At 45.4% G+C, this 12,113-nt stretch overlaps 2 protein-coding genes across 2 annotated transcripts; both read left to right on the top strand.

Annotated features, from left to right (window-relative positions):
* The first annotated feature begins 2,064 nt into the window (after positions 1–2,064).
* On the top strand, positions 2,065–3,522 carry LOC115683890 (formin-like protein 20). Its single transcript, XM_030608531.2, has one exon. It carries the CDS (start codon positions 2,149–2,151, stop codon positions 3,277–3,279), a length of 1,131 nt encoding a protein of 376 aa, XP_030464391.2. The 5' UTR covers positions 2,065–2,148; the 3' UTR covers positions 3,280–3,522.
* A 3,012-nt stretch (positions 3,523–6,534) lies between these two features.
* Positions 6,535–7,876, top strand: LOC115683754 (biogenesis of lysosome-related organelles complex 1 subunit 1-like). Its single transcript, XM_030608357.2, has 2 exons — positions 6,535–6,928; positions 7,022–7,876. The coding sequence occupies exons 1-2, from the start codon at positions 6,548–6,550 to the stop codon at positions 7,109–7,111; spliced, it is 471 nt and encodes a 156-aa protein (XP_030464217.1). The 5' UTR covers positions 6,535–6,547; the 3' UTR covers positions 7,112–7,876.
* Positions 7,877–12,113: the final 4,237 nt, after the last annotated feature.

The following is a 12,113-nucleotide window of genomic DNA, read 5'->3' on the forward strand; positions in this document are numbered from 1 at the left end:
AGGCCTAGTGACGGTTGCTGGCCCAGGTGAAGGCTAGGCATTGCCTAGATCTATGGAAGCCTCGCCAGCCCCATACAAGGACCGACGATGCCTCACCTAGGCCTAGAAGGGTCGGCCATCCTCGCCCAAGGCCGGTGACCTCCGCCAACCCCTCCAGCAATGGGCGGCGGCACCCCATCGGCAAAGCTCCTTCTCTCTCTTTTTTTCATTTTTCTAAATTTTTAAACTTTTTAGTTTTTTAATTTAATTTAAATAAGATTTGAAAAAAAAATGTCACGTATAAGAGACAAATTCATTTAAAAATGCCATGTCAGCATTTTCCGTAAAACAAATTAACGGTGTTAACTTTAAGACTTGATTGAACCAATTTAACAAGTTTTAGAATTTAATTACACTTTTATAACGAATTTAGGACTCAACTGTACTTTTATGAAAAGTTTTAGTACTTTTTTCCCTAAAAATTAAGTTTCCGTCAGATTATGGGCCTGTTTGGTTCAGCTTTTGGGAAATGTATTTGGCAAAATGCAAAGACCTTTGAGCTAGACATGGCCACGGTTCCGGTTCGTGGCCATGGGAGGAATGGAACCGGAACCGCTGTGGGCGGTTCCTGGTCCGATTCGAGGGGGAGGAGGAGAAAAGGGGAGGAGGCGCAGGTAGCGAGGGGGGGAGGAGGAGGGGGCGTCTGCATCGGCGGCTACGGCCATGGGCGGGACGAAGGCTACAGGGTCGGATCCTGGGAAGACGGGGGGCGGGCGGAGGAGAAAAGGGGAGGACCAGAGGAGGCGTAGGGGAGAGGGGGAAAGGAGGGATCGACCATGATGAGGACCTTGCTGTCGGTCCGCGAGAGGAGCTCGGAGGCGAGACCCGAGTCGCAGCGATACGATGCACAGGTCAACACGGTGGCGTCCGCGGTGGCGAGGGGCTAGCCGGTGAGGGAGCCGAAGAGAACGAAGACGGCGTGGACCCCAAGCAAGTTCGGCGCGGAGGAGTTGCCGAGGAAGTGGGTCACGAGCTTGACGCCGATGTAAGGGAGGGAAGGGTGGGAGGACCAAGAGGGCATGAGGAGGAGGGAGGCGGAGGGGGCGGCGGAGAGGGGGTGGGAGTGGCGAGAGGGGTGTGGACGGAGGAGGAGAGGGTGGAGCGGAAGTGACAGATGAGGGACCGGTCACCTGAGTGGGAGAGGAGGCGTGGGAGGACTGGGAGGAGGTGGGTTTTTTTTTTTTTTTGAATCGAACCGGGCCCGTAGGCCACGGGCCTGTTCCGGTCTCAACCGCAGCCGGCCAACGGGCCGGTCCCGGTTCAGGCCAAACCGCCCGTGGCCATGTCTACTTTGAGCTAAAATGGTTTTTCGAAATGCAAGTAGTGTTTGGTAATGTGTATTTTAAAATCACATTTGAAAGCAACTTTGCCCTAAATACCGTTTGGTAAAAATTATTTGTAAAAGACTTTTGCTGATATTTAAAAAAAAAAAAAAAGCTAGCCACCAACCACCACCGCCGGTCAGATCTGGTCGCCGGCCAACCGCCGACTACCAGATCTAGTCGCTCGCCGGCCAGCCTCGCCTGACCTCAGGCGAGGCGGCCTGAGGTCACGCGACCCCCAGGCGATGGTCGCCGGCCATCGGACCAGCTGCTTGGGAAGAGCATGAACAGTACCCGATTACATTCCGAAAATGCAACTTGCCAAGGCTCCTCATGAGCTCCATTCAGCCAAAGGCCCTTGGAAAGCTTTGGAGATGCAATTGCATCTACTCAAAACTTGCCAAAAAATTTGCTAAATAACTTTATATTTACTCAAGGACTTTAGCCCCCCAAAACAACATTCAAATACTGAACCAAACAGGCCATGTAAGGACCAGCAGAGTATAAAAGTTCAAACAGGCTAATCCACCCGTTTCCTTTTCCTTTTTCCGTCAAATAAAAAAATAAAATAAAAAGGAATTAAAAAGCGTCTGCTCCGCCATCGTGGACCCACATGTGTCAGATAGCGACAAATCCACTTTCCGCAATTGGGCTACGTTTTCCACCCCCGCGTCGTCAACATTGCCTCCGTCCCTACATTAAATGCTAATCCCTCCACCCTGCCCTTCCACCACACCCCACGCGCCTCCCTCCTCCGCCGCCTCCGCCTCCTCCGCCGCCGCCAGCCATGTACTCCCCCGCACCTCTCGACCTCGAGATCACGGTCATATCGGCCAAGCACCTGAAGAACGTCAACTGGCGCAACGGCGACCTCAAGCCCTACGCCGCCTTCTCCCTCGACCACGACCCCCACCTCCGCCTCTCCACCCGCCCCGACGACTCCGGCTCCACCCGCCCCGTCTGGAACGAGATCCTCACGATCCCGCTCCCACCCCCCGCCGCCGCCGCCGCCGCATCGCCGCGCGACGCGACCCTCACCGTCGAGGTCTTCCACTCCAAGCCCTCCGAGACCCCCAAACCCTTGGTCGGCTCTTCGAGGTTCGCCCTCTCTCAGCTGATCGACTCGGACGGCGACGCCCCTAGGGTTTACGCGCTCGACCTCTATCGCCCTTCTGGTCGGCCGCAGGGGAAGCTCCGCGTGAAGCTCGCCGTCCGAGAGCGGCCTCGTCCTCCTCCGCCGCCGCCGCCGCCTCGGTATCACGACTTTGCCCCGGAGGATCGCGGTAATTACTTCACTCCACCTGCTTTTTCGCAATTCAATAACTCGGTTCCGTGGTCTGGCTATTCTTATGGCCACTATTATTATGCTCGGCCTCCGCCGCCGCCGCAAGCCCCGCCGATGCGGCCTTTCTCTGATCACGCCTCGAATTATGGAGCTCCAAGTGTCCCTTCAGCTCCAATTGATTTCTCCTCTTATGCTGTCGATCATAAGCTGAAGGTGCCCAGCGGTTCCAGTTCCCCATATTGCCCGTCCGCCCCAGTCGATTTTTCCTATCCTGTGCAAGAGCAGCATCGGCGGATTCCTCCGCCTCGCTGGGTTTCCGATCACATCACGTCGGCTCCTGGTGAGTCCTTGAGCAGTGAGCATATGATTCCTACGCCACGCTGGATCTTCAATCACAGGGCATCAGCTCCTGTCTATCCCGCATCGTCAAACAGCCACAGCTCGGACAATGTTGTCCCAAACGAGCCTGCAGCACCATTTGATTCTTCACGGTCTGAGCGGAGGCCCTTGCCACGCTATGAAGATGTTGCTAGTGCATTGGGAGGGTTGAATTTGGAGGAAGGAAACGCCCACAAGACTGATCATGCGGTGAGGAATGCTCCCGTCTATGGCCATTACCAAAGTGGTTGTTGAAGCACCTTGATGCCTGGGGTTTTTGAGCTCTACAAAGAGGGTAAATGTGGCTAATAAGATAAGCTCTGATATGTAGATTCTCGTAATATACTTGTGTATATGCTGTCATATTCTGTATGAAGCTGCCACCCGACTTTATTTACATATTGTTTGGCTTTGTTTTCTCCTACATTGTTCTACTTGAAGCTCCAAGGCACGATGAAAGTATGCATCTTTAATGAAATACTATGCTATTGCCCTGCACTTTCTTTAGGATGCTATTCTGTGATATGTGAAATGGTTAGTTCCAATTGCTTGTTTGGAGAAAGGTGTGATTGTGGCACACTCGTATTGATGCGCAGATTGATTGATGTGCTTGAGATTTGTGGTGCTAATTTAGAGAGTTTTACTGTTTCAACTGTAACAAACCTTGGGGTCACCAGGCTTATCCCCTTGCCTTAATGTGGGTTACCTTGGCCTTGGTTTTAATAGCTTGACGCGAACCAATCCCCTTACCTACATCACTGTATGTTATGGTTTCGTTATTCGTTGAAATTCCTATTGCAGATTTTTGGTCCATTTGGAAAGAATTGAATAAGAGAGCCTTAGAAGGAGAGGAGTCTCTTGTTTCCGTATTTACTAAAAATTGCTTCGAACTTTTACAGTTTTTGGTGGAGCAGAAAATTCTTTGTGGATGTATATGAATTGATTGACATTGGAGACACAGTGTTGTAAAAGAATTCTGTGTTTGTCCCTGATCTCTTTTTTAATATGCGTGTAGAACCCTGCTGCCTTTATTAAATGTTTCTTCATATTTACTTAGGAAAATCAATGAGTTTCTTAGGCTTAAAGATAGAAGTTTATTGTCTGTCAAAATCCCTAAAGACTGAAAGAATGAACAGTGGGTTCTTGGCCAAAACCCGAGATCGGAATAGTTGGTAAAATTCTATGTTGAAGCTAGATTTTCTGGAGGGAAAACTGAGTTACCGCCAGGAAGGGAGGGGGGTATTTAGTCTTTTAGGACCAAGATTGAAGAAACCAGACTGAATTCTGGAGAAAGATTGACATGCGATTTTGATTGAACTTCCTGTAAAGATTACCAATGTGATCGTATCTGGGGATGAAATGAAAGCTGTGGAATACTGCAAGGAAGAAAGGGACTTTCGGTCATGCTGTTTAAAGTGTTTGGAGCAGGATATGCGTCCACTATGCTTGGACATGAAATAGAAAGGTGCAGGAATCCACACAAAAATTGAAGTGGAGAATTCCAATCTCTCCTAGAGTAACAAAAAGATATAGTCTAGGAGGAACTGATACATTTGTTTGACAGAGAAACCGCCTACTTAGTAGTTTTTTTCTTCTGTCTTGAAGTCTGTAGCACAGCAGACTCCTGCAATCTACTCTCTTAAAGATCGAAGAAATACTGGAGAAACCGTAATTACAAGGAGTTTAGTTGTTGCTTGTCAATTAAATGAAGTCGATGATGTAGTGGCTTGTCATTGCACGATCAACCATTTCATATCTTTGCGTTGCTCTGTACATCAACCAAATAGATGGCTGAAACAGCCCCCATGCTTAACGATAGGCTGCAAAAGCCTCTATATCGGCAGCTATTACAACAGCAGACGATATTTCTGAGTTACTTGAGAAAAAAGATGGCCGAAGTATCGGTGATCTTTCCCCTTGAATGGGGATAGAGTCTCAGGACCTGATAGCTCTTCTGTTTCCGTCTATACTTCTGTGCTTTGTCTGTCATTGGAGAAGATCCTTGTGCAGCTATAGCTGATTTTTTTTTCTCTTCATCCAAGCTTTCTGCAAAAGATCGATGCAGCTGCTATTACGCATGTGCCTAAATCTTCGCGTGCATCCACAATGTCCGAGTTCGGACCAATTACTCATTGTATTAGAGACGAGTGTATAACTGAGATCTTGGCTAATAGACAGTCAAATTCTGAGCTTAAGAGAATCAGCGTATAAAAGATAAGAAGGGGAAGAAGAGGTGATTCCGTGATTGGTGTCAATCCTTACACAGCTGCTAAGAAAGAAAATCAAAGAAGATGATTCCACCTTGAACTGGTCCGGGAACCGATCACTCCTACTAGAAACAATGCATTTGTCATAGCCAATGAAACGGGCACAGTCGCCATCTGTTCTAAAAGGAAATTGTGTCCTACTAGAAACAATGCATTTGTCATAGCCAATGAAACGGGCACAGTCGCCATCTGTTCTAAAAGGAAATTGTGCCCATCTTGAAACGGCATAGTTTTTGGAAAAATTGTTCAAATAAGCTTATTACATTTTTGTCAATTCGGTTTTAAACCTCTCGATTTTGTCAATTGACCGATAAATCTTGTCACATTTTGGCAATTGAGTATGATTTATGACAATTGTCTTTTTTATTTTGGTTGGGAAATTAGGTGAGTTACCTCCCGGATGCTTGAAACATTCGACTGATGACACGTGGCGACAGGGCCCACCGGTCAGATTGCAGCGTTCATAAATAATTTTTAATAATATTTTAATATTTTTTCGAATTTTTATAAATTTTTCTGATTTTGTTTCAAGACCATGGACGACGCTCGCGCTTGAATTGCAGTGTCACCAGCCAACCATTGACGACCGCTCACGAGCACGCCGACGCTCATCCATGGCCGTTGTCTGCATCATTCGGGCATGCTATTTTTTTCCTTGGGTATCCATCTTTCCCATCCACCATGGACGACGCTCGCGGCCAGCCATGGACGACGCTCATCCATGTTCATGGTCGTCGTTGGCATCGAGCAACGCCGGACGGGACGGCTCGATCTGGAAGTTTGGCCAGATCTGGAGCCATGGCCGCTCGTCGCTCGCGGCCACAATGCAGAGATTATGGCCCCAAAAATAAAAGAAGAAACAAAAATGAAGTTCTACTTCTGCATTGTGTGTCCATAATGGCGGTGGTGTGCTTCTGGTATGTGTACCAGAAGAAGAAGAAGATGGTGAAAAGTGGGTGAGACGGAGAGGTTAACGGCCGGGAGATAATGTGCAGGAGAGAAGTAACGGAGAAGAGAGAGACAGATGGGAGAGAGTAAAAGTTTATAGTGGGACCCACCTTGCCACGTGGCATTTATTGGATGGAGTGTTATACCATCCCACGTGGCATATTCAACTCACCTAATATTTTCTCATTGTTTGGGCCTTAACACTTGGAAGTGGACTGCCCCGACTGCCCACACCAAGCCCAACCCACCCACCACCCAACACAAGAAAGCGAGATGGTGCGACGCGCACAGAGAGAGAGGGGGACAGAATGAATTCACCGCAGCTGCCACTTGGTCGGACGCGCGTGTTGTCTCCCTCCGAATCGGAGAAATCTCCGGCCGATAGCCATCCCGTCGGCGGCGGCGGCGGCGGCTTGGAAGCCTCTCTGGTCGGCCTAACCCACCATCACCACCGCCGGTCGGTCGCCCTCCGAGACCGCGCTGAGAAAGCCAAGAGAGACGCGATCAGGAGCGCGGTGGCGGCGTCGGATCTGCTGGTGGAGGCGGTGAACGGAGGGGTGGAGGATGCCTTCGTCAACCAGAAGCGCATCGAGCTCGAGACTCGAGCTTTGGCCGCCACCGTCTCCCGCTTCGCGAAGCAGACCGATCACTGGCTCGCCTCCACTCGTCCTCTTAACTCCGCCATCAAGGTCTTTTCATGCCCTTGGCAAGTTTAGATTGCTTTACCAAACTAAAGCGAACGAACATGTCTTGATATGTTGTTAGTAATATTCGCGGCACAGGAAATTGGGGACTTCGAGAACTGGATGAAGATAATGGATTTCGATTGCAAGAGCATCAATGCAGCCATCCGCAACATTCATCAAGCTTGATTTCCAGCACTCGGAAATGGGATCCATCCCCATTCTCTCTATTCGCCTGTCGTCATCTATCCACACATTTTGTTAGGGAAAGACGACTTCTTTTCTTTTGGGTGATGCCGGAGGTGCTAGAGTCAGCTGGGACCAAATGCGCCCTCCTAAGCAGGAAGGTGTACCTGGCTGGCATTAGGAAATTTGATCTTTGAGATATTGCTTGTAGATTGAAATATGCATGGAAGCTATAGTTAAAGTCTGGTTCTCTTTGGAACGCTGGCTCTGCAGTTATCCTTCCAGTCAGGATAGTTTCTGGGCTAATAAAGCCGGAACGAACTCTGCTACTGCATGGAGGGAGTCAAGAAAAGCTCGCGAATGTGCTGAAACCTCGTATTGTACACTTCATTGGAATGGTAAGTCGACATACTTGTGGAATGACAATTGGCACACCTCGCGGTGTCTTGTTGGAGGCTTATTCTTGAAGAGTTCTTTACGACGTGACGCTCTACCTTCTAATGCTAAAAGTAGCTGAGATTATTCAAGGCAGTGACTGGCATTGGTTTGATGTTAGATGGGATGATTTGGTAGCTATCCAAGCTGCTCTATGTGGCCCTTTGACTCCTAGCTCTGTTATTGATAATGGAGTATTGTGTACTGTTTCTAACTGTGGCACTTTGCATTCTGCTACTGCTTGGAATCTTGTGAGATAGAAAGGTATTTAAGTGGACTGGCATAGGTTGATCTGGTTCTTCCCTAATGTACCTAAGTTTGCTGTGGTTTCCCGGATGGCTCTCTTGAATAGGCTTCCAACTTTGGACAGCATTGATGCTTGGGCATCGACCTCGGCTACATCTCCCGTGTGCTTCTTATGTATTCAGGCTGATGAAAACCGAGATCATCGTTTTTGGCCTGCAGCTTCTCTTCCCAGGTTTGGAAGAAGCTTTTATTGCCATGCTCTGTTGGTCGAATGCCTGGTAATTGGGCTACTGTTTGAACCTAGCCTAGATTGTGTGTGGAGTAAGGAGGGGGAGCTGAGATTGCAGAGATGTACTTGCTAAGGTTCGGTATGGACTGCAAAAGAAGGGAACACATCAATAATACGATCTTGTGCTTCCTAAATTGATCAACAGTCGGACCAGTTAACCGAGAACCAATCCAAGTTTTTCTGTCTCTCCTTTTGAATGTTAATCCAAATTCTAGACTTCCATATTCTTTATGTTTTGTGGTTTGGTATATATTGTCTACATGATCATCGTGATCGATCCACCAGCTAAATCATCTTTGGCGAAACATTTTCATTGAATTGGTGATAACTTGAGTGGATCAGAGTTTTTTTTTGTAGTGCTTTTGTTACGGGGGGACTAGGCTTTTGCCCAAAAGTCCGGAAGATCTAACTGCTTATGTGAAGGGCAAAAGCCCGGGAGATCTAGCTGCTTATGTGAAGTTTATGGATTGCAATTTTTTTGGGCCCAAAAACTAATTCGATTGAAATAAGTAAAGACAGGCGCAAGCCGAAGTTTTAGGATTCTGTCCGAGCGACGAGTGAGCATAGCTCGACTTTTTTTTTTTGGAAAGAGTAGCTAATTTTGCTGGTTGATTTATGAAAGGACTAAAACTAGCTGCTGCTGGAGCCGCTGGCTCTGATTTGTTGATTCAAGATATTGGTCTACGATTGCACCAAATGGGATTGTTTGCTCTTATTTTTTTTTTTAAGAATCTCTCTCTCTCTCATACATAGCTCAAGACATCACGTACCGTTGAGTTGCTGCCTCGAGGCCGGCCTCCATGCAGTAGCCTGAGCTACCGTCGACGCCCGAGCTGCCCTTCACGCCTCTCCCTATGCCCTTGTCTCTACTTGTGCATCGTGGCAGGTGTCAAGCTCATGGACGCCACAACCCATGCCATGTGGGCCTCGTGCTCACGAGGGCCACGACTAGCCCCAGAGCATTGCCATGGTTGTGAGAGCTCTGCTTCGGAGTCCGGCCATATATGATATGAATCACGAGCTGTCCCACAATATCATAATCCGATGAATCAGCCCGGATCGGTTTATTTATCCGTGCGTCCACCGTGAGAGGGGCTGATTGGGATGGAATGGGTATTGGTCATTTCATTATTAAGAAAATATTCCAGTATCTATATTTAGTTATTCGGAAGTCAGTTTGTGCGTGAAACAAAGTGGAGGTCTAAATCAACTGATGTAGAAGCTCTACACCTCTATCTTCTTTATCACCGAGTGGTCATTCCTTTTCACAGGGACTGAGAGATTGGATCGAGAACCATGCATGAGACATTTATCTCGCATGGCTTGGTCATTGAACCCAAATACATTATCCACGACGGAAGTAAACATTGGATAGGTTCGATCTATGGTCATTGAGTCCACCTAAAAAGATCAACAAATCTATCGTTTTGTTAGGATGCCTTAGCTGCATTCAATCATCTTCCCCGGTACTTATAAAAAGCGAGCCATCGTGGCCACGCGAAAAGACAAAAAAAAAAAGGAAAAGTTGAAGGGAGAAGGAGGAGGGAAGGCGAAAGAGTCTTGGCAATGAAAAAGAAAAAAAGAGGAGACATAAAAGGTGGCCGAAACGGGGAGAACTGGCCGAAACGGGGAGACTGGCTCCAGCGGTTCCAATTTTTTATTTTACTTTTCATGGCTTCCTATTTCTTAACTTAACTTAGTTAGATTAGAGGATTTAAAAAGGCCCAAGAAGCACTAATTTGAAAGGGAAATCTCACAAATCCTAGGTAGTGTAACTTTTTTTTTTTAATATGAAGAATGAAAAAATAAATTAAATACCGAAATATAGATAATCACAAGTAAAATATTTTTACTAACTAAAAATAGCTAGTATAATCTATTATATTTTAAAGATGAAAACAATACTTAAAATGTTGGCTTTACAACTGATAACGAAATCGTCGCGCAAATGAAATGACTCCTCATTCTTTTTGCTCAAACAAATTGCTCTAGAAAAAATCAAAGACTAGTGATATTGATTATGCATAAAAACAGATGAATTAAAGAAAATATCAAAATATGAATAATAATTTAGATGACAAAAAAATAACCCCATTCATTCAAATCTAGTAGATGAAGATGTGCAAGCACCTAAAACATTACGATATCAATCTTAGGATCACATAAGTCAAAGCTGGAGCTAAAAAAAATTTGATCGAATTCCATACAAATCTTACCTAATATAGCTCCAACTTTTGATTCATTGAGAAGATTCACGTGACCATGTCACACATGACCCTATATCATGTCATATAGATAAAAAGTCAATTTATATTAAAGTATTTTATTTCAAAACAAAATAACAAAAAGTACCGCTAATGATAGAAAATCCACGATTCTTCTTTCATTGCAAATTAGATCTTGAATTTATATATATAACGTGTATATATTTATAATATGTATATATATTAATGGATACCAACTAAAATTCGACGTCAACAAATATCTCTTATTTTTTTTTGCAATAAAAGAAACAGAGAGTAAATAAACCTTTATCCATGGTTATGTGTTCATCGGTCTCAAATCCTAAAATAATCGGATGTGTAAAGTATATTTGATATTCACGTTCTTATTGTTTTGAGTTTTTTTTTATTTGGATGAAAATATTGTTTTGAGTTATTAAGTTTATTTTATTTGAAAACAATATCCTCAAATCTTTTCTTTGGCTTGAAAATAATATCTACTATATTAAAAGTTGCAATTTAAAACTTTTGAGTCTACTTCAATCCTTTCTTTGGTGGAATAGTATCCCCTTACTGGGGATCTGTAAGATTTCTCTTTCAGACCGGTGGAACATGACCCCCTGTTTCGTCCACAAAAAGGTGTGCCTGACGTTACTTAATCATTTTCCTAGAAAATCGCTCATCACAAGTCCACATGGTCAAGAAAGGTCTACTAATTCTTTATACTTTCCCCAAAGAAAAATCAGTGCAGACTTTTGCTGGGATCGCTTCCTGCTCTTCTCCTTCTCACGCACGTTTGGGTTCTCTCCCTCACATCTGACGCCATTTTCCCATTGCCGGTGAACCGTCTCTAACCACTGAACTCTCTCTCTCTCTCTCTCTCTCTATAGATTGTACAGCAAGACTTGCCAAGAAAAGAGGCAAGACTTGCCAAGAAAAGAGATGCCCTTAATTTTGTTGGGTACGTGGAGCAAGAAGTCTTCCACTGTAGGTTTTAGCTGTGTATTGTTGGCCCTTTGATTAGGTGGTCGACAGGTTCAAGCCAAGTTAGCACTGCACACCACATTTACTCGTGCAGCAGCTGCTTAGACAGATGATCTGAAACCCAAACCCACAGATTACGTGTCCACAGGCCCTGGATTTATCTAATCCCCGTGTCCTAAGAAAGCAATTGAAGCGACATCTTAACAATTGTGAAAATGACTGCTATAGGTAAACAGCAACAGCGCGGAAAGATAAAAAAAGGAGGAGGAAGAAGAAGGAAGAGCAGTATGAAGCTGGAGTCTAAATGATAGACTCCCCAATCCCGTTCGGGTGAGCATACTGCTTTACCTCCCCAAAAAAAGAAAAGGTGGATTCGGCTAATAAGTAATAACAAAGAGCGTGAGGTGATTTCAAAGTGACATTGATGTCTGACCATATTTTTCACATTAGCAATGTGCTAAACACATTCTAACGTTTTCCCATGTCTCTCTCTCTGTATATATTCCTTTTAATCACGCATGAAAGTCGTACAACTCCGAATTTACGGTGACATGTGAATTGCTTATATAGGCTGAAGCTGTCGAATGACCAATTTTATTATCGCTTCGATAAACAAACACTAGATACCAAAACTATTTCATCGTATTTATTTGCTAGATAACGTGATAAGTTACGAACAAGTTTAAGATTAAAAAAAGGGGCGTCTATGTGGCATTTTATATTGTATGTGTTCTCAAAGCTAAATTTTTCTCTAATTGACTTCTCAGTTCCAATCATTCGCAGCTGCCATGTAACTGCAAATATTGGTGGCAACCCTAATGGTGCGCAA

The sequence above is a fragment of the Syzygium oleosum genome, unplaced genomic scaffold, assembly GCF_021117445.2.
Source record: "Syzygium oleosum isolate NSW1041296 unplaced genomic scaffold, Sole_v2.1 Sole_v2.03, whole genome shotgun sequence".
NCBI lineage: Eukaryota > Viridiplantae > Streptophyta > Magnoliopsida > Myrtales > Myrtaceae > Syzygium > Syzygium oleosum.